The sequence below is a fragment of the Drosophila hydei genome, unplaced genomic scaffold (genome assembly GCF_003285905.1).
Source record: "Drosophila hydei strain 15085-1641.00,03,60 unplaced genomic scaffold, DhydRS2 tig00000418-arrow-arrow-pilon, whole genome shotgun sequence".
NCBI classification, from domain to species: domain Eukaryota; kingdom Metazoa; phylum Arthropoda; class Insecta; order Diptera; family Drosophilidae; genus Drosophila; species Drosophila hydei.
The window spans coordinates 194,327-215,284 of NW_022045727.1; the positions used below are offsets into that span (position 1 = coordinate 194,327).

The 20,958-nt window shown below is 40.4% G+C and overlaps 6 protein-coding genes across 7 annotated transcripts; 4 read left to right on the top strand and 2 right to left on the bottom strand.

Moving 5' to 3' along the window:
* Positions 1–27: 27 nt before the first annotated feature.
* On the top strand, positions 28–4,964 carry LOC111605304 (type II inositol 1,4,5-trisphosphate 5-phosphatase). Of its 2 annotated transcripts, none has more exons than XM_023323761.2 (9): positions 28–789; positions 1,507–1,693; positions 1,780–2,059; positions 2,120–2,305; positions 2,763–3,107; positions 3,190–4,078; positions 4,143–4,329; positions 4,408–4,632; positions 4,729–4,964. In XM_023323761.2, exons 1-9 carry the CDS (start codon positions 673–675, stop codon positions 4,887–4,889), a joined length of 2,577 nt encoding a protein of 858 aa, XP_023179529.1. In that variant the 5' UTR covers positions 28–672; the 3' UTR covers positions 4,890–4,964. The 2 variants fall into 2 exon arrangements, with proteins under 2 accessions (XP_023179529.1, XP_023179530.1); XM_023323762.2 differs by lacking the exon at positions 28–789 and adding an exon at positions 1,337–1,446.
* Positions 4,965–6,138: 1,174 nt separating this feature from the next.
* On the top strand, positions 6,139–8,985 carry LOC111605291 (males-absent on the first protein-like). Its single transcript, XM_023323741.2, has one exon. The coding sequence runs from the start codon at positions 6,244–6,246 to the stop codon at positions 8,857–8,859; it is 2,616 nt and encodes an 871-aa protein (XP_023179509.1). The 5' UTR covers positions 6,139–6,243; the 3' UTR covers positions 8,860–8,985.
* A 517-nt stretch (positions 8,986–9,502) lies between these two features.
* LOC111605292 (hsc70-interacting protein 1-like) lies at positions 9,503–11,953 on the top strand. Its single transcript, XM_023323743.2, has 3 exons — positions 9,503–9,849; positions 9,936–10,069; positions 10,171–11,953. Exons 1-3 carry the CDS (start codon positions 9,680–9,682, stop codon positions 11,112–11,114), a joined length of 1,248 nt encoding a protein of 415 aa, XP_023179511.1. The 5' UTR covers positions 9,503–9,679; the 3' UTR covers positions 11,115–11,953.
* Positions 11,954–13,476: 1,523 nt separating this feature from the next.
* LOC111605293 lies at positions 13,477–17,058 on the top strand. The gene is made up of 4 exons (XM_023323744.2): positions 13,477–13,625; positions 16,169–16,337; positions 16,401–16,583; positions 16,671–17,058. Exons 2-4 carry the CDS (start codon positions 16,221–16,223, stop codon positions 16,848–16,850), a joined length of 480 nt encoding a protein of 159 aa, XP_023179512.1. The 5' UTR covers positions 13,477–13,625; positions 16,169–16,220; the 3' UTR covers positions 16,851–17,058.
* Positions 17,059–17,828: 770 nt separating this feature from the next.
* LOC111605303 lies at positions 17,829–18,604 on the bottom strand. Its single transcript, XM_023323760.2, has 3 exons — positions 18,460–18,604; positions 18,105–18,386; positions 17,829–18,045 (listed from the first exon to the last, which is right to left on the bottom strand). The coding sequence occupies exons 1-3, from the start codon at positions 18,589–18,591 to the stop codon at positions 17,839–17,841; spliced, it is 621 nt and encodes a 206-aa protein (XP_023179528.1). The 5' UTR covers positions 18,592–18,604; the 3' UTR covers positions 17,829–17,838.
* A 6-nt stretch (positions 18,605–18,610) lies between these two features.
* Positions 18,611–20,713, bottom strand: LOC111605325 (mitoguardin). The gene is made up of 2 exons (XM_030224240.1): positions 19,520–20,713; positions 18,611–19,228 (listed from the first exon to the last, which is right to left on the bottom strand). The coding sequence occupies exons 1-2, from the start codon at positions 20,684–20,686 to the stop codon at positions 18,920–18,922; spliced, it is 1,476 nt and encodes a 491-aa protein (XP_030080100.1). The 5' UTR covers positions 20,687–20,713; the 3' UTR covers positions 18,611–18,919.
* Positions 20,714–20,958: the final 245 nt, after the last annotated feature.

A 20,958-nucleotide genomic window follows, 5' to 3' on the forward strand; every position in this document is an offset into this window, starting at 1 on the left:
TCAATTCCAGCTGTTGACGTTGGTTTTATTGCTCGGGTTGAATGTTTGTGCATACCACTACTCTTTGAAGTTGTTTTTGTTATTGCTGTTGTTATTGCCGTTGTGATATCTACATTCCGCTTAAATTCTGCAGAAATCGGCATAAATGACTAATGTGCAGTCGATATATTAAAATTTAAATAAATAATAAATTACAGCAATTTAAAGCAACACCAACGGCTGAATTAAAATTATCGTCATCGCCAATAACCGTTCGTTCTACGCGACTGTGAATAAGTGACTGCGATTGCATCGGTGTGTGCTATCAAAAAAAAAATAATAAAAAATACTGTGCCCGCCCACACCCACCGTCTCGCAATAGTAAAAAGCAAACAGAAGATATAACTCAGGAAAGCAAACAAGAAATGTATTTTATTTAGAAAGAAATATAGTTTTCTTTCCTTGTGTCGGTTTCGGTATTAGTCTTAAGCAGAAAAAAAAACAAACTGGTGTCGTCACTCGTCGCTAGTGTTAACTAAAAATAGCCACTCTAAAAGAAAACCACAAATTTTGCAGTGGAACTAACCCTTGAATATCGTACTAGAGTACACCCAGTATTCTACATTCCCCGTGTTGTAGCAGTTTAGCAATAATAATTGAAAAGCTAGCTGAAGATACAAAACCCACTTATCCATGGAGCGCGGCAGCAGCTACCCTAATGCCGCGGATACAAGCGCAGCTGCAGTGCCAGAGGAAACAACGCTGTCGATTGTGCAGCAGCGCTTCAAGGCAGACGAAACAGTTCACCTGGTAAGTTTACTTGTTTCCGTGAATAATCGATTTGTTGTTCGCGTATTTGTATTGCTACACATTTCCATGCGATATCATGCTCGCGGCTGGGCGTGGGTATGCAACTGAACCTTGAGGACATAAGATTGTTATCTTCACTCTAGCTTTTTTTTAGTTTTTCAATTAATTTGGAATCAGCGGTGGCTATCTTGGAAAGTTGATTAGACCCCCAAAACTTATCCAGTTAGGATCATACAAGGTGTAGTCCAATTAGAATGTCAATTCGTCGGATCATTTTTCGTTGATCATTGAAAACAGTGTCCGATTTCGGGCATACCAGAGAGCAGGCGTCATCCGGCTGATAAGAATGTTATTTGAGGCTTGACAATGAGGTAGCCATAGGCTGGCTTTGCTGCTCTAAGCACGACCCTGTTATTTACTCAAAATGGATACCTTAGAGAAGTCAAGCCAAGTACGGAGCTCATAACTTTAATGGAGCAAAGTATTTATTTTGTACTATTTGAAAGCCCACTTGTTATTTTTGGTGCATATCAAAAAGTAGATCACAGTAGGTTTTACACATACATTTTAGTTATAACTATGTTTAATTGTTTGTTTAGGTTATTGCCAAAAGTTAAACCAATATTCTGCAGATGGCCCAAAATAAATTTACGAAAAGTAAAGACATTAAAAAATGGATTTTTTTTTCACAGATTCAATTCTTTTTTGTTTTTACAGATTTTCGAAGCTTATCAAATCAAGGGCCGGGAACATTTTGAGGGTCTGCTAACGCTCGTTTCCTCTTCATCTGGCGGAACATACGCGATCATCTCATTTTCTCTGCTGCGCACACCATTGACAGGAAGCAATGACCTAAAAATAAACAAAGTTTTTCCAATAAACACATCCTTTAAATTGACAACGGGTAGGTGTTAACTATCTATTTGTCTCTCTACTTCTCTTCTGTTCATCTGTGTTCAGTATATATATAATATGTTGTAAGCTCTACAGATAACAAGGGTTCCAAAACGGAGCAACAGTTTGAACTGTGCACGGATGATGATAGACCAAGCCAGTACTGCTATCACCCAATTCGAACAGAGCTAGGCTCAGATGAGTTCAATGAGTTCTGCGCAGAAATCGATTCCTGCAAGAGGACCATGTGGGACGGGGGATCGCCATCGGAGGCGGTGCTCAATTTTCGCTGGCTCGACGATTATCGCGAGATTGGCGAAGTGAAACAGGAGCTAAAGAAGCGCGAGAGCGAATACATTGTCTACAAGGATATTGTGTATGATTGTGTATGATATTCGATGAACCATTATTTCATAAATGCCGTCGTCTTTTACAGCATCTACTGTGCCACCTGGAACGTAAATAACAGACCTTGCTGGGATAACAAAAATACGCTACGTCCATGGCTAGCATGTGGAGAAAAGGCACCGGATATCTATGCTATTGGGCTGCAGGAGCTGGAAACCACGGCCAAGGCCATGCTCAACGGCAATCAGATGCAAATGTATGCCACGCAGTGGGTGTAAGTGATCTATAGGACTCAACACAAGACAATATGCATTAAGAAACTGTCCAAAGCATTTTTCAGCTAGACTCAGCCTTAAAAGAAAACCCAAATCCTCTTTCAAGAGGTCATGTGGCATTTGTTTAATAGCCATTGAAACCTTATTTATAAAACATATTGACAATATCAATAAGTAAATGTGATTCAAGTAGTTAGTAATTAAATAGATTGTTATTAATTAATGTGAAAATAGATTATTTTAAAATATGCAATATACAAGCCACGTTACAATGTACTAAAATTTCCGAAACTTTTTGTTAATCTAAATACGAATCTCAAATTAGAATAGCAAAGAATTTAAAATTGTTTGGTTTCCAGCTCTATTTGTACACTCTTCTCTCTATCTTTAATTATATAAATATAAATATATATATATATATATGTATGTTAATCTCTCTCTCTCTCTCTATTGCAGGCGGAAAATATTGGAGAACTTGCATAATGGTGTGGAGTATGAGGAGTTGCAATCGGTGCGATTATATGGCATTATGTTAATAATAATTGTTCGTAAACAATTACGTCAACATATCGTGCGATGCCGAGTAAACTCTGTGGCACGTGGCGTATTCAAAACGTTGGGCAATAAGGGAGGCGTGGCTGTCAGCTTTCAGCTCAACGAGGCAAACATCTGCTTTGTGAACTCGCATCTGGCCGCGCACATGGGCAACGTGGCGGAGCGAAATGATGACTATAAAGCCATTGACATGTCCATGCGATTTGAGGAGAATGGACTGCAGCTCCGCACTATCAACGATCACGAGTAAGTGCAGCAAAAACAATGCAGCAAACAGAGATCTAATCGTTCTCTCTCTCTCTTTCTCGTTTTCTTTCTGAAATCGCAGTCACATTTTCTGGCTGGGTGATCTCAATTATCGCATACAGGAGCCGATTGGACAGCAACGCCCGGGGCCAATGAGTGATGCGCAAACGTTTGAGCTGATGCTGCAGTTCGATCAGCTGCGCATGGAGATGAGTTATGATAGATGCTTTAAGGGATATACGGAGGGTGAGATAAAGTTTGCACCAACTTATAAATACGACGTGGGCACCGATACCTATGACACGGGCGAAAAACAACGAGCGCCGGCGTATTGCGATCGCGTTTTATGGAAGGGCAAACGTATCGAGCAGTTGGAATACAATGGCGTCATGGAGATACGGGAAAGCGATCATAAGCCGGTCTATGCCATATTTCGTGTAAAGATTAAAACACGCGATGATTACAAGTACAAGATGGTCTTGAGCGAGGTGCTCAAGGCGGTGGACAAGCGTGAGAACGACAGCCAGCCCCAAATAATCACAGACCGACCGATCATCGAGTTTGGTTTGGTGCGGTTCAACGAGCCGGTCATACGGGACTTTAATGTGTACAACGATTGTTCGCAACAGGTGGACTTTAAGTTCAAGGTTAAGGACTTACCCAATGATATCTGCGAGAAGTGGCTTCATGTGGATCCGCGCTCGGACAGTTTAATGATTGACTCCGCACGGAGTATACGTGTCCGCATGTTGGCCGATGCGAATTCTGTAACGGGTCTGCTTAAGAAGATATGCAGTACTTCTGACAGGTGCGATTTCGATATACTTATACTCCATGTCCGCTCCGGACGAGATATCTTCATAACCGTAACGGGTGAATATCAGCCCAGCTGCTTTGGCCTATCAATGGAGACAATGTGTCGCACTGAACGACCGATCGGCGAATACACACTGACCGAAATCAAAGAACTGGTATATATGCATTTATAAATATATATAGATTTACATATTTATACATTACAACTCCTTTTTGTAGATGCTGGATGTGACGCCCATGTATCGTGTTCCAATGCCTCGCGAATATTTCCTGCTAATCGATTATCTGCACAAGCAAAGCGGCCAGCTCAAGGGCATCTTTCAGAGCTACGATCGCTGCCAGCCGCTCAGCAGTCAATTCAATGCCGTGCGAGATTGGCTTGACACCTGGTCAGATGATAAATTTCGTAAGTTCCAATTAAGTCAATACATAAGTCGTATATATATACATAAATATATTTACTATTGGTTGTTTGCCGTTGCAGCGGGCACTCCACAAACAGCGGCCGAGGCGCTGTTGCTGTTGCTCGATCTACCGGAACAGGCGCTACTGGAGCCGTTTGTGGATGATCTCTTGGCCACCCGTAGTAAAGCGGACGCCGAGAGGTACATAGATCTGTTAAGCGAGCCCAAACGAAATGTCTTTAAGCATTTGTGCCTCTTCCTATGCGAGGGTATTGAACGCGGCGACTACGACGCAAACAATATCGGTGCGTATTCATTGCTGTTTACAGCATCTATAAGTATATATATATATATATATATCTTTATTTTTTAACTTTAATTGTTTATCTTTTTGACTGTAGCTACGATCTTTGGTCGTGTTCTGTTGCGCAGCAGCAAATGCAATGTGACAATTGATTATCATAGCCGCTGCAGCGAGTTCATGCAACGCTTTATACGCATCGAGAATCCCGATACAGTGGTTGGTGGCAATGGACTTAGCAGTGCCAGTTTGCAAACCTAATTGACGACTCCATTTGAACTCGTATATATATCTATATATACAAACGCATCCATGTATTAGCTATGGAGATATGGAATGTAAATTAGTAAACTATTTATTTTAACTGTAATTTGAAAATGTATTTGCTTACGAGTAGTAGTCCTTCTCAATAGCTTAGCATTTACGTACTATATATATATACATGTATATTATATATCTGTTCTTTGTTTTACTTGTTAATTGTTTACTGCACATACTGTATGAAAGATTGATTGAAATTCAAGTGTCCATGCATATATTACTAGCTATATATACAAATTGTGCTTGTAACCTATGTCGGGCTCGCATTAATATTAGCCTAAAGGCAAATTCTAACAAACCATTAACGCACTGATTTTTTTGTACACATATTCCACTCCATACACAAACAATACATGGCTTCAACTTAAATGTATACATAGACACACATAGATACATATATATACTAAAATATATGCATTTTGTTGTTTTTTCTACGATTATTTAGTTAATAAGCACGTAAATAAAATAGAAGTGAACCCATATTCATGGAGTTAAGCTACCAAACCAATATCCGATTAAACATTTGATTGTTGTTTAAATTGATTTGCAAGACGTTTTAAATACATATTTAATATGATAATTCCGGTGGTGTAAGGCTTGAAATATTTCAAAATTGTTTGTAGCTTTCATTAAAAAAAATCGCAAAACTTGCTTAAATATCTTTGCAAAATTCTATAAGAATTATACATTTTTGGATTTTGTGATAAGTATTGAACTAATTTAAGAAAATTGTCTCGTAATTATGTTTAAATATCTGAATCCAATGTACAACTTGATTTCTAAACAAAATTACTACTGTTATTGCTGTTATTTCTGTTAAATATGTTTATGTACGATCATTAATAAAGTTATACAGCTAACATTAATCATACGTATACTTTTATTTGTCAGTGTAAATGCATGTGTATGCACACATGTGCTGCCGTACACAAGCGTATGGAAATTTGCGCCAAAATGTGCTTGGCGTTGACCAACACCATATTTATTCTCGCAACGGCAAATGCATGCTAATGTAATTGCTCCAGTAAATTAATTATTTGAAAATTGCGTATGATATATATTTATATATTATTTGTCTATTCCATCTCTTATTATTATTATAATATTAAAATATTATTTTTTATAGCTTATAAATTCTAATGTTATCGATACCATGTAATATATATCGAAGTAATGGTACAGTTCCATCGCTATGACTTATTATTAGTTTTGTTTTTGCGTAGCAAAACAAATGGGAAAATTTTCATTTGAGATCTGTTGAATATATAAACGGCAATAACTATTAAGAAATAAAATGTCCTCCGAGGACTTTAAGAAACCTATGTATCGCAAGGAAATGGCGGATGATAACAAATGCTACGAAATGATCCCCAAACAGCCGCATTCACCGGTAGATGATGCGGAAGCTGAGCTAAAGGACAGTCTAAGCCTCAGTGGCTCTACGGAGCCCTCCGACCTGGATGACAGCGAGGCATATCGATCGCATGTAACCAGTAGCACACCAGAGCATGGCAACACTACCAACTTAGCAGACCCGGATTCATCTGCAACGTCCCAAACATCCATAGACGAGCAACCTATTGAACCGCCAGTCACAGGCGAACAACAGGGTTTAAGGGAGGAGAGCAGCAGCTCTAGCAGCTCGAGCAGCAGCGAGCCGAGTGATTCAAACACATCACCTTCTGAGGGTAGCGATACCACCACTGAAGACGAGCCCTCACCCACCACAGTAGTCGATGTTAACGATTTAATTGGCAACGAGGACTTCAGCAACAGTGGCGCTACTGAAAATGTGGGCACCGTTGCCGAATCCGCTGTGGAGTCCGTCGATACACCTGCCGGCACTGAAGCTGAGCAAGTTGCTCAAGTGCCAGAGGAATCTGTGGTCGAAACACAAGCGCAAGTGGAAACCACAGCGGAAACGGCAATGGTAGTTGAAGAACCCCCAGCAACAGAAGCTGAACCGGAACACGATACGGAAATGGAGACGGAAACGCCAACGGAAATGCCCGAAACTCCGGCATCACCCACTGACGATGGCGATGAGCCTATCGATCTGCTTCCACCCTATAAGCGCGCACATTACGGATCCGATCATCCAATCCGATGCCAACAGCCACAGCCACAGCAACAGCAACAGCATGCAGAAATGGTTATGCCCTCTAAACAGCAAATTCAAGTGCAACAGATGCGCTTGGCCCCTCGTGATCCTCGCCAGAAGCCAGTAATTCCGTTTATTCTACAAGATCAATTTGAAAGCATCTCCAGCAGCAGCGACGAGGCTAACAGCGATGATGAAGAGGAGGATGATGAAGAAGATGAAGAGTCTGACGATGATAATTCAGAAGATTGTGATTCTGATTCCAATGATTCCGATGTTATGATAATAGAACAGGACACCGACACAACATCTGGGGAGACGGTTACAGCAACAGAGACAACCGATGCTGATGCTGATGCCGATGCTGACGCCGATGCTGATGCTGATGCTGATGAAGATGATCCATCAGCGTTGCACAAGATCGATATAGCTGATAACCCGGAGAAGATTTACTATATACGCCGCGCCGATGGCACCGTCCACGCCGGCCAAGTACTTCAGTCTCGCGTCACCGTCAACTGCATCAGCCCCAACGAGTATTATGTGCACTATGTGGGACTAAACCGACGCCTCGACGAATGGGTGGGTCGTCATCGCATTTCTGACAATGCTGATGATTTAGGTGGCATTACGGTACCGAGCAGCCCGCCCGAGCCATTGAACTGCGATCAGCCGAGTACCAGCGCCAGTGCCATTGCCCTTGCCAACGCTGCAAGCCAACAGAGCGCAAGTAACGTAATGCGACCCAAGCGACAAGGCAACAAGGATTACTATCTATCGGCATGTGAGAACAATCGCTACGATTATAGCGATCGAAAAATGACGCGTTATCAAAAGCGACGCTACGACGAAATTAACCATGTCCAGAAGAGCCATGCAGAGTTGACTGCCTCGCAGGCGGCGCTTGAGAAGGAGCACGAGTTCATAACCAAGATCAAATATATTGATAAGCTACAATTTGGCAACTATGAGATAGACACCTGGTACTTTAGTCCTTTTCCGGATGAGTACGGGAAGGCGCGTGTGCTGTACGTCTGCGAGTATTGCCTGAAATATATGCGGTTGGAGAAGAGCTACCGATATCACTTGTTTACGTGCCAGGTGCGCAGGCCACCAGGCAAAGAGATCTACCGCAAGAGCACCATCTCCATATTCGAGGTAAACGGCAAGGAGCAGCCGCTCTATTGCCAGCTGCTCTGCTTGATGGCCAAACTGTTTCTCGATCACAAGGTACTCTACTTTGACATGGATCCGTTCTTTTTCTATGTGCTCTGCGAAACGGACAAGAAGGGCAGCCACATTGTTGGCTATTTCTCCAAAGAGAAGAAATCGATGGACAACAATAATGTTGCCTGTATTCTGGTGTTGCCACCGCATCAGCGCAAGGGCTACGGCAAATTGTTGATTGCGTTCAGTTATGAGCTGTCCCGCAAAGAGGGCGTCATTGGCAGCCCGGAGAAGCCCCTTTCGGATCTAGGCAGGCTCAGTTATCGCAGCTACTGGGCCTACACGCTACTCGAACTGATGAAGGGTCGTTGCTCGGCGGAACAGACGAGTATAAAAGAGCTAAGCGAAGCAAGCGGCATTACCCACGACGACATCATCTATACCCTACAATCCATGAAGATGATCAAATACTGGAAGGGACAAAATGTGATCTGTGTTACGGCCAAGACAATCAACGATCATCTGCAGCTGCCGCAGTTCAAGCGCCCTAAACTTACTATTGATTTGAATTATCTCAACTGGAAGCCGCATACGCAACCGTCACCGTTTGGTGACTCTTGGCGTAACCTTCGGCTTCAATGAGAATCGGACAGTTAATTTTAAATTTACAGACATTTTTTTTTTAGCCTCAGCAAAATATCGAGTAAGAACATTAAAACTATTATGATACGAAAATACTATTGTAGACAATTGATCGTTTAAGAATGTTTTTTTTAAAGCAATATTTTTTTACCTCTACTGAAGTTAAATAGCAAAGAAAAACAAACTTTCCTTAAAGTGCATATTTGAATTACATTGAAATCAATACAAACGTAATTTGGCTTTGAATTGGAAGTATGCTTCAAATATTAATATATACATATATAATTAAACAGACCAAAATACAAACTTAGATTTTTAATTTATTTTCGTTGCTAGAGTACCTAGCTAAGAAAGTGCATACATTTTATGTGTCATCACGCTAGATTAATTGCATACGTATGTATACATTTTAAAGTCAACGGTAATTATCCCTATTTGAATTTTCTAGTAGGTCTTACATAAACTGGTTAAGATATTTAAAAACGATTGTAAGAGTATATCGATATATCGCTTATAGCGAACTACCCGATAGATTAATGGTAAAGAGCTATCAGTGCTATCGGTATCTCGTTGAGCGAGAAAGAAATATAAAACAGGGCTGTCAACAAGTCTTCAAGCTTCACACCTATGTATTCATAAGTATATATACTCGATATCTAGTAGTTGTTTGTAAAAAGGTTATCTCTAACAATCGGTCACTTTGACAACCGGAGAAAAATTTTGTTTCAGCATTTTGTGTGAGACGCATTTTAGATACATATATATATAAAGTTGCAATAGTATAGAAAGAATCTACGAGAAAACTAACGAAATTTAAAAAATGGCCGCTCCAATACAACATGAAGATTTACTTAAGCTGAAAGGCTTTATTGATTTTGTCAATACAAATCCCACGGTATTGAATATGCCCCAATTGCAGTTTGTGAAAGATTTTGTAGAAAAGTTCGGCGGCAAGGTGCCTGACGGTGATTTCAAGATGCCGGACACTGGGTAAGTGTGTATTTGTGTGCGTAAGGTAATTAATCCTTGAAAGCACACAATTGTATGGTTTTTATAAAAATCTCTTGTTCGCCTAGCAAATGCCCTTTTGGTGGCGATGCCGGTCCCAAAGCAAAGCCGGCGGAGTCTTCGGCTGCGGATGATTCAGATAAAAGCGATGAAGACGCATACATTTCGGAGCCAGAGTCTGATGTCGAATTAGATATGGAAGGTAATGCTGAAAAAGCAATGTAATGCCATATGCTGAACAGAAAAAAATCACGTGTCTCAATTATTGAACTTCCCAACCTCAATTTGAATTTCTGTCTGCAGGTGTCATTGAAGCCGACGTCGAATCAGCTCAGCCAATGGGTGACTCAGAAAAAGTAGCCACTGAGGAAGAAATCGATCAGGCTAGCGATTTACGTAGCCAGGCAGCAGCCGCTTACAGCGAACAGAAATTCGAAGAGGCCATCAGTTTCTATACTAAGGCCATTGAGTTGAATCCTGGGAATGCCCTATTCTATGCCAAGCGTGGCCAAGCCTTTTTGAAGCTGAAAAAGCCGAATGCATGCATACGTGACTGCGACAAGGCTTTGGAGCTCAATTGCGACTCGGCGGCGGCCTACAAGTTCCGTGGACGCGCCAATCGTCTGCTCGGTAAGTTTGAGGAGGCTGCCAAGGATTTGCGTCAGGCATGCAAGCTGGACTTCGATGAGGAGGCCGACGAATGGCTGCGCGAGGTGACACCCAATGCCAAGAAGATAGAGCAGCACCGCATCAAGCAAGAGCGCAAGAATGCCGAACGCAAGATTAAAGAGCGCCAGCGTGCACAGAACAAGGCTCGCAAGGAGCAGGCTAAAAGCAGTGCAGGAGGCAGTTTTCCGGGAGCTGGTGGCTTCCCAGGTGCTGGCGGTTTCTCAGGTGGTGGCGGCTTTCCTGGTGCTGGTGGCGGAATGCCCGCCGGCTTCGACGTTGGCGATTTGATGTCAAAAATGAAAGATCCAGAAGTGGCGGCTGCCATGCAAGACATACTGGGCAATCCGGCTAATATTTCCAAATACGTGTCCAATCCGAAAATGTTTAACTTGGTTAAGAACTTCTTCCCGGGTGGCTTCCCAGGTGGTGGCGCTGGATTCCCTGCTGGAGATCCAACTGCTGGCGATGCTGACAGCGAAGAAGCTGCCTTCTGTGATGCAGAAGGCAAGCCCGCCAACAGCAGTGAACCGAAGGCCAAAAAGGAGTCGTCCGATTTCGTGGACGATGGGCTCGACTAAGCTTATGCAAAACTGGCAAAAGACGCAACAGCAACAATTAATAATAATAATTAATACAAACAAAATTACCAAAAAGAAAATGGGTGGAAAAGAACACAAAGCTACACAACACACACACAATCACGATTTAGAGCGAGAAAACAATATGCAATGATTAGAACGAATATTAAGAAGACTAGAATATATAATCCTTATCTAAACATAATGTAAAGTTTAGACACTAAAGCGTTGCTGCTGCATCCATATTACACGCGTCTCTTTGCCGAAAACAGAAAAAGAAAACAAAATATGCGGGCAAGAAAAAGAAAATGTTTCCTTATTAACATATATAAATTTATCGATGATATCTAGTTGAACTAAAACTCGATAAGAGAAAAAAACACACAAGCAAAATAAATGAACACGTTTAAATTTACACACATACACTCGAAGCATACACATTAAACCATTAGCCTTAATTCTAACCCGATGCTGAAGATGATAATGAAAACACGAAATACTAAATACAGTTAAACATATAAATATATGTATATGTATTTTATATTCACACAGCTGAAATACGAAAAACAAAAATTATAAATTGTACTGATCGCAGGATTTGAATTCTATATATTGTTATAAACAAATGCATTTAACAGCCATCACATACACACATACACATATGCGCGCGTACATATTAATGCCAACTTTGGCTCACTTGCCAAAATTCCAATCGATATTAAGATTGGCCAATATATTGTCAAACATCAAATATTCATACACTCATTCACTGAATCATTCATATGTCATACACCCAAAGCAAAGTCATTGATAAAAATAAATTAATGAGAATTGGAACTGCATTCGACTCCTGTTTTCTCAATGGGTTACCATATACGTTTTGCAGTAAAACTGCATTTCCTTTGGATATGTTTAGGCAGAAAAGAGAGAAGTCAGTGACAGTGAGACTATCAATTGAGGGAATGCCATTAGCCCAACTACTCGTTAGGGATTTTGGTAAATTGCGCAATGCATTTAAAAAATATCTACTAACAGGTTAACTCATATATAGATGGTGAAAGTGTGAATATGCCCTCCACAACGTAAATATAATGATAAAAGGGTATGAAAACCTTGACGCCTTGAAGTATGCTATACGATTTTAACAAAATATTTTAGTTTTCTATATGTATTTTTGGAACATGAATGCAATAAGTCGGGTGATGATGATACTGTTGTTGTTGTGGGCATTATTCAAATTTAGGAAACGCCCAACACGATGTGCATTATAATTAAATATGAGCCGAAGGCCATATGATTGAATGTGTACTTGATAACGATAAATCGTTGATAACCGAAATATGAAAGTTTATTCAAGTACCCTGTATAAATATGATTTCAAAAGGTTAATGAGCTCTCTGATTTGGCTTTTTTGAATATCAGCGGATCTTTATTTTTTTAAGGCTTTTTGAATTTTGTTATCTACTCTATAAAAAACGATTTCCATTTCTATAATTGAAAACGGGTTACTTCACCTTTGAATATAATTACCAAAACTATATTTTGAAATTCACTCAAACTTTAAATTGTTTATGCTATATATAAAAAATGCTTCTTTAGTAATACAAATTTGGGAATGTTGCTTAGATTCAGCGAATCTGCGGGGTATTACCTAGTCGAGTATTTTTCTACTGGCATACTTTTGTTTAAATATATTCACGTTCTCCTTGAGACAGTCGCAGTAGCAGCGCAGTTAATCCGAACAGTACCCACACACACACACGCTCACATATGCATATTCTTTTTTATTGCATTACTCATAGTCACCACATTCTCCTAGGCGCGCGCACTCTCACTCTCTTTCTCTCCCTCTCTCTTTCTTTCTAACAGGTGACTCACAAGAGCTGATAGCCTCGCAGTGGAATAGCAGCAGTTGCCGCCTTTACTTATTAGATAAATTGTAAGACGAAGAGCAATTAACCGTTACAATGGCCATTCCATATAAACAAAATGCATTAACAATAACAATAACAAGAGCAATAAAAGCGTGCGGCATTGATGCGAAGTTATTTTTTGTTTGTTGCTTATCGTAGATTTATGACGTCATGCTCGTCATCGTTTCGCTGACTGGTTCTTGAGTGAATGAGTCGCGTTGCCACTCAACAAAAACAACAACAACAACAGCAGCAATGACAACTTGTTGTGCTTTGTGGTAGATTTGTTTGCTTATTCGCTTCTTGTTTTTGTATATTAGCACTGCGGGCGTGTTCGTTGACGCCGCTGCCCTCGGAGCAGGCAAGCTGCCATCCGGCCATCCGGCCAGCCGGCCAGTCAGCCAGCCAGCCAGCTGGCAGAAGCAAAAGGCGTAAACGAAATTGAAAATACTTTTGTAGTTTCAGTTTCGTTTTTAACGTACGCGCGCCAAGACGCAAAAGCAACAGCTCGAAATCCAAACGCATTGCCCAATACGAATTTTCAATATAAAACACAAGTGTGACCAGCGCCTGCGAATTCAATTCGTGTATCCAAAAAGTAAGCGATCGCATATAAAATTTATGCGCAAACAAGGTGGCCGCACGCTCACACACATGCATACATACATACATACTTAGGTACATGTGTGCGTCTGCATATTAAGAATTCAAACTTTACATGTTTTCTGGCTTTAAATTTGTGTGTGCGTGGAAGAAAATCATAAGTTTTTTTTAACCAAAAGTCAAAAAGTCAAAAATTTGCAAATGATCAAGTCTAGGGTGTGGCATATCATCACTAACAAAACGAAACGACATCAAATTCCCAAGGAACGTGCTCACTGAGTGGGTCAATAATAATGAACCCCATTAGCGATGATCTCATTGCGGGACATTGGCAAAACGGAGCGGGAGCCGCATGCAAACAAATAGCTATCAGCAAAAATGCAACAACTAAATAACTGACTGCTACAGTTACCGTTATCAATTGTTGCTCTTTCTTTTTCTTCATCGTCAATCGGAACTGCTGCTTCTTCGCTGTTCTCCCTACAACGAAAGTCAATTTGTAAAATATTTTGGTTATTGCCTTACATTATTCGAAGCACATCAACGTTTCTCATATATAAACATGATTCGAGCATGATATCATTTTCAAAAAAAAAAACCGGCGCCTGTTGCTACCTATTGTTATTGTTTTTATATTACTGACCACATTCGAAAATATCATAAAAACAACAAGCACACATACATATTTAAAGTGTAGCCCTCGAGAGCGTAACGGAAATCCGCTCACTAATCAACATAAAATGTAGTTCGGTTTGTTTTGATTGCCTGTTTCTTCATCTTCTTCATTTGACTGTTGTTGTCGTTGTTTTCCTTTTTGTTTTTCGAAGAAGGCAGGGTCTGAATTCGCATTCCAAACTTGAATCTCGAATTATTTTTTTTTGTATGCTATGTAATTTGTTACGTCATCGCATTGGACGAGGGTAAATGTTGTATAGGATGGCGTCATTGTTGTTGTTGTTGTTTTTTTTTACTGGGCGCGCCTGACATGTCACAAAGACCTTGATGCCAGAGACGAGGCATCAAATTAGTAATGAGCAAAGAAGAATGTGATTAGATATGAATGGGAATGTTTTTTGACTGAACTATGTATGTCAGGCTTACAAAATCATGAGGTAGTAATGTATGTACCTACATATGTAATTGTTATACCAGAGATTCATATATAGGCATGCCGATCTTGAAGCAATCGCCCATTGCTTCTAGTCGCTCAACACTTGCCACTTGGACACACATAAGCACGCATTACGCGCGCCCCCATTTCAAAAAAATGTATAAACGAAAAGCATGTACATATACATACATATGTATGAACCTATGAAAAATATATATGTATGTACAGTGTGTATATGCGTATATTTAACAAAATTTTAATTTTCCCATCGAAATATTTAGCTGAAACACAAAAGGCAGCAGCAGCCATAAATCCCATGACGTCACTCTACGGCTATAAAAGTCGAACACTAATACAAGCACACATACATAAAGAGCTGTAGGATGAATATAAGTGTGTGTGTGCGAGTGTGAGACAGAGAGAGGCATATATACTATGTAGGCATGACAGTAAATAGATTTTCTAGTTTCTCCTGCGTTTTTTCAATAACATTTGGCGCGCTCAGCGAGGCCGAAAGTTCGAAAATGTTTAATTTTAGAATTAAATAATAACAAATTATTTTGGCCAAAAATACAACAGTGCGATTGGGCATGGCCAGGGGGTGTGGCTAGGGCAGCAGCAGGTCTGTAACAACTGTAAAAATATTGGAATTCAAATCGAAGACTCAAATAAGCTACAATTATCTATTTGAATATTACATATTATTTAAATTTGCTAAAAGCTATAAGAGAATGACTCTTCTTTACTTTATATTGATATATATTTTTATATACTCATAGGTCTTATAATGTATATGTATATATCTATTGCCGAGACCTATCTATCTACCATAAACGTTTTTATCGTATTTATTTCTCAAAAAAAAACAACATATATATATATATATATATATTTATATATATATATATATATATATATATATATATATATATATATATATATTATATATATATATATATATTTGCCTTCATAAAATCATACAGAGAGAAATATTGGTATACTTGCTTTAAGGCGAATAGACTATATTAGAATTTATTTAGAAATACTTTAGAAATATTGTATTATATTTGTATATACTTGCATTTTTGGTGCTACCCGTTGTGGGCGTGGCAGATTGGGAATTAATATTACTTCACAAAAACTTGTTTTGAGCTTCTGCGTATTCAGAACGTGCAAACCCATAAAATTCTTAAATACTACAAAGTTGCAAAATATAAAATATTTATATTAAAACATAAGATTTTTGTCTAGTTTATTTAATAAATCAATAAATCTATAAATATATCTAATTTTCTTGAATACAGAAAAACATCTAGAACTCTGAATGAATGAATGAATAATATTTTGAATTGCATTGACAGTGGATGTAAATATTTATTTGAAAAGTTGCTAATTAAAGCTCGACTTTTGTTTTTGCTCTCTTGCAGACCCAAGAAATACCCACCTTAACCAGCCACCGCCTAAGTAACCACCGCCAAGATGTCTCACTCCGTGACTATAACACGCACCACCACCAGCACCACAAACACCTCCTATATTGTGCTTAACACTGGGTACCTTAAGACCTTTCCGGGTATTTTGAAGCTCTTCCAGTTGGTAAATGAACTGCTGCATAATTGTTGGTCCACCCTAATTTTTCATATTCTATATTATGCCTAGCTCATTGGCGTTGCTGTGGTCACCTTGATGGCGATGAATTACAGCGATAGTGTCTACTATCGTCAACAGCAATATTTGTTCCATTATCTGATGGCCACTACATTTATGATAGGGACATTTTGCTTATTCCTAGCGTGCCTAACATCTCTAAGTACGGGCGGGCTCATCGCTAAGACGATCTACGTGAGTATTGATATTATTTGAATTGCGATTGCAATTGCAATTGTAATTGTAATTTAATTTATTCCAATTGGACTCTTCAATTTATAGGAGCTGATCTATCATAGTGTCGCTGCCATTTTGTTGCTCGTCTCGTCCGCCTGCCTGCTAATTAAACTGCGCGATAATAGGCACGATGCCTATATGGCGGCCGCTGTGCTGGGCCTGGTCAATACGGTGCTCTACTTCATAAGCGCATTCCTGGCACATCGCTCATACCGCGGCATTTAAGCGGCAAACTCAATCGCTGGCATTTAGCGAGATCTAACATAAACAGTTCATCAGAAACAGAAACAGAATCAGAATCAGAAATGAATATAGCTACGTCTATAGTCAATTACAGCACAAGCCATACAAAGGAGTCTCTCTGTTGTACTGTTTAATTGTAAAAAATTAAAATTTGTGGCGCTATTGAGTAATTAATCATACTACCTGCATACAAACATATATATAATTAATAATTTTATAATTTCGTTTTCTTTTTATTATTTTAATTATTATTTTTATTTTTTGCGTTGTACTCTTATCTCAGTTTCTGTCTTTTATACCAAACAGCATATATTGCATTCGAATAAACGTGTCTATATGTTTTTATACAAAATGTGTTTTTTTTTTCAAAAGTCGATAAGTGTTTGGCGTTATGTTAAGTCATACTGAAGTCAGTATTTATCGAGTATTGAGCATCGAATTTTTCATTTTTACTCTAGCCGAGCTAGTTACGCAGAAAACTAGTAAGCTAAATATACCAATAAATAATCTATATTTTATATTGAATTAAACTATTATATTAACAAAATTCCTAAATTACAGCAATCATATAAAAAAAATATATATATAACTTTCACTAAACTTTCTTTATGAACCAAAATCAAGCTCACGAACTGAAGTTTAAAATGTGCTTGCAAGAGAGAATTTTTTGTGTGCAGCCTTGATTTTCAATTTCTCGCCGTTATTATTTGGGCAGATTGAAATCTTCGACAGTGAATTTGATTTCAAATGACTAAATGAGTTTAAGTTAAGAAAAAATGTAATAAAACATTTAATTTATTCTCGTTAATGAAGAATGTACCGTAAATAAGTATGAGATATTATTCCAATCAGCAATGATTTACGATTTTAATAAGTATATTTTATAAACATTTGTTTTTAAATAAAAATAGTTCAACTAAAGTAAATATTTGTAAGCTGTTTTTTATTTTTCAGCTTGATGTTTTGAGTTTCAAAAGGCGTGCTCTTCTAACTGGAAATAATATTGACAGGAATGGATCAAGAAGAAGACGACAGCAACGCATATATTGATAGCTATGAAGTACATGAATCCGACTATAAACTCATTGCACCAGACCTCCATAAAGGGCGTACGCTCGTGCAGTATGACCGTGGCTATGAAGAGGACCACAGAGAGAACGCCGCCGACTAGCATCATCTGTGGGGCGAAAGGTGTGTGCATTGCAGGTGCAAAGTGTGTAAGCGACAAATGCTTACCGCATTGGAGGTAATGAAATTAATATCAAAGTGACTCAAGTACTGGGCGCGTATTAGCACCATCACAATGAACGTATAGAAAATGGTCAACACCAGCGTCCACTTCATATAGAAAAGCTCCAGCCATGTAAGATGCGCACTGCCCGCATTATCCACAATGAACGTACGCTGACAGCGATCGCCACCATCAGGCGGTGACAGTTTGTATTCGGTGCGGGCCGCCATCTCTTCGTTGATGTGCACGATCTTGTTGAGCATGTGCAAGGCACCAAAGCAGCAGATCTGCAGCATCAATTAAAGAATCAGGGCACGGAAAGGAATTGGGAATGGGAGCGGCTAGAGGGGAGGCACTCACGAATGCACAAAGCGCTATAAAGCCGGTGCTAAAGCCCAGACCTTTGCACATCTTGCGCCGACAAGTTGAAAGCAACGACTGGCAAGAGGATATACAATCCGCCTGCTGCAGTTGCAATTGGAGATGTCCCATGTGGGAGAAGACCAGCTGGTTTGCTTTGCTGGCAGTGAACAGTAAACAGTTTTATTTTACAAATGTTTTTGGCGACTTTAATGCAATTCTTAATTATAAATGTGCATGTGTTGTGTGTGTGTGTGGGTTTTAAAATTAGTCAACGTACATGTGTGTGTATGTGGCATGAAGTGATTTAAAGTTGATTGCCATCAAAATATAAACATAAACTTTGGCCGAGAACCCAAACTAAAGAAACAATATTATCATTATCATTATCATCATCATCATTATCATTATCATTATCATCATCATCCACTTCATTTTCACTCTGTCTGTCTCTGTCTCTCTATTGACTAAATTTAACGCCTATATTGTTGACGCGTGTCTGCATGTGCTTCAGCACATCCTGCGAGAAGTCCTCGATGGTGGTGAACCGACTCTTCTGGAAGCTGTAAATGTCGGCCAAGAAGGCTAGCAACTGCTCCCGAAAATAATGACAAATGTCACGCAGATTCTCGTTGGGTCCGAAAAAGCCCCAAGCCATCAGCGGCGATATCTGTTCCGATATCACATAGAAGTGCGCCATAAATCCATTTTGAAATTTAAGCATACGCTTCTTTGCCTTTAGCACCGACCAGACAGCCGTCGTCAGAGCCTAGAAGAGGAAAGAGAGTGAGTAATACTGTTTAAAAAACATTCAGCTAGTCAGTCCCGAACTGACAAAAAGAGAGAGAGGGAAAGGAAGAGAGAAAGAATTGGGTAGCTCCGCTCAACTCTCTGGAAAAGAGTTACTTAAGTAAACTGTCAACCGATTAATTACTTAATTTTTTTTCAGTGTTGAAAACGTACTCGTTCACTGGTAACTGATTCTGTTAGCAAGTTGACAGAATTGGTTTGTACGTGACATTTCATACATAAGGAATATTTGCTCAGATTGATGTCATACCGTCTCTTTGAAGCCATTGGATAGCCAACGATTCTGGACAACGGCCGTCACGCTAGCTGGTGGCGCATCCAAGTCCCGGAACGAGTCCAGTATAATAAAGTCGAGGCAGATGTCATAGAATGTCATTGCCTTGACGTTGCGCTGCTCGAGCTCCATTTGGATGCACGGCCAGTTGCTGGGCTCTTGCAGATAGTTAACCATATCCTCGTAGCCAACTAGGAACTCTTTGGTGTCCTTGTCGCCCAGGCACAGCAGATCTGTCAGTATTTGCCGGCCCGCATCGCAAATCCATTGGCCAACGGCGGCATCCTTGAATAGAAACTGAAAGGCGAGTCGGACGCAATGCAGCTTGGCCAAATATTCGGTATCGCTGCTGCAGTGCATCAGCTCGGAGCGAATCGTCCGACATGGCACTGTATACTCATCGTGATGCTTCAGTGCATTCTGAAACAGCGGGTATTCTTCATACGCCATTTCAATGAAGCCATCGAATTCGCGCAGATCGGCCACTTGGTCCAGGGCCGACGCGAAGCTTTCTGCGGAATCGAAATTGGGATCGGAGCCAACGCGACTTAAGACGCTGCCCGATTTGCGCGAGTGCCGATCATCGTCACCGTCCCCGGCTGCAGCCAATCCGTCCTCCTCGGCTTCGTCTATGGAATGTTCCTCGCGGAAGAGCACCGAACGCTGATCAAGGAAGAGTAGTTCGCTCTGCTCCTGCAGCGTGTACGCCATTTCCAGCAAGTTCTGAATCTCACGACAAAACTCGGAGTCCTCGGCTGTTGTCAGCGAGGCTGGCACTCCACCGGGCGAATAATGCGCAGCCAGTGCATCCTCCCAAAAATTGATCACTGTATCCAGTGCCTCCATGCCCATCACACCCAGCTGCTGGGCCGTCAGCTGTGGCACAGCGCCAACGGCGCCTGCCAAATTCTGATTCTGTACCATAGCACCAATGGAGCCCGATGCCATTGACAGTCGATCCGAGTAGGCAACTGTCGAGCCAACGGGACTGCCTGACCGAGCTGATGCCTTTGAACCGGCCACCGACGTCAGATCATTGGGACTGCGCATACTATTTCGTGTACGCCGTCCGGTGTACTTGCGTGGTCGTCGGGCAGGACGCGGTGGCTTACGCCGTCGCAGAAACCGCGATAGGACGCTCATTAGTGCTACGCCGGCTGTCAGTGAGAAGAGCACAACCTATAATGGAAATGGAAGGCGATCTCGTTAGGTGATAGTTACGCCAACTGAATTGAGTGAAATCTTTACACACTTTTGTCGTTGTGGACACCCGAAAGGGCAGGATGCTCCATCCAGGCGTGGTCATGGGACGACTCATGCCTTACTTAGCTGTGGAATACTTTGGGCTTGGGATGGCGATTGGGATTGTGCGTGCTTTTAGGTTAAACTGGACTGGCCCAATTACGCGCGCAACT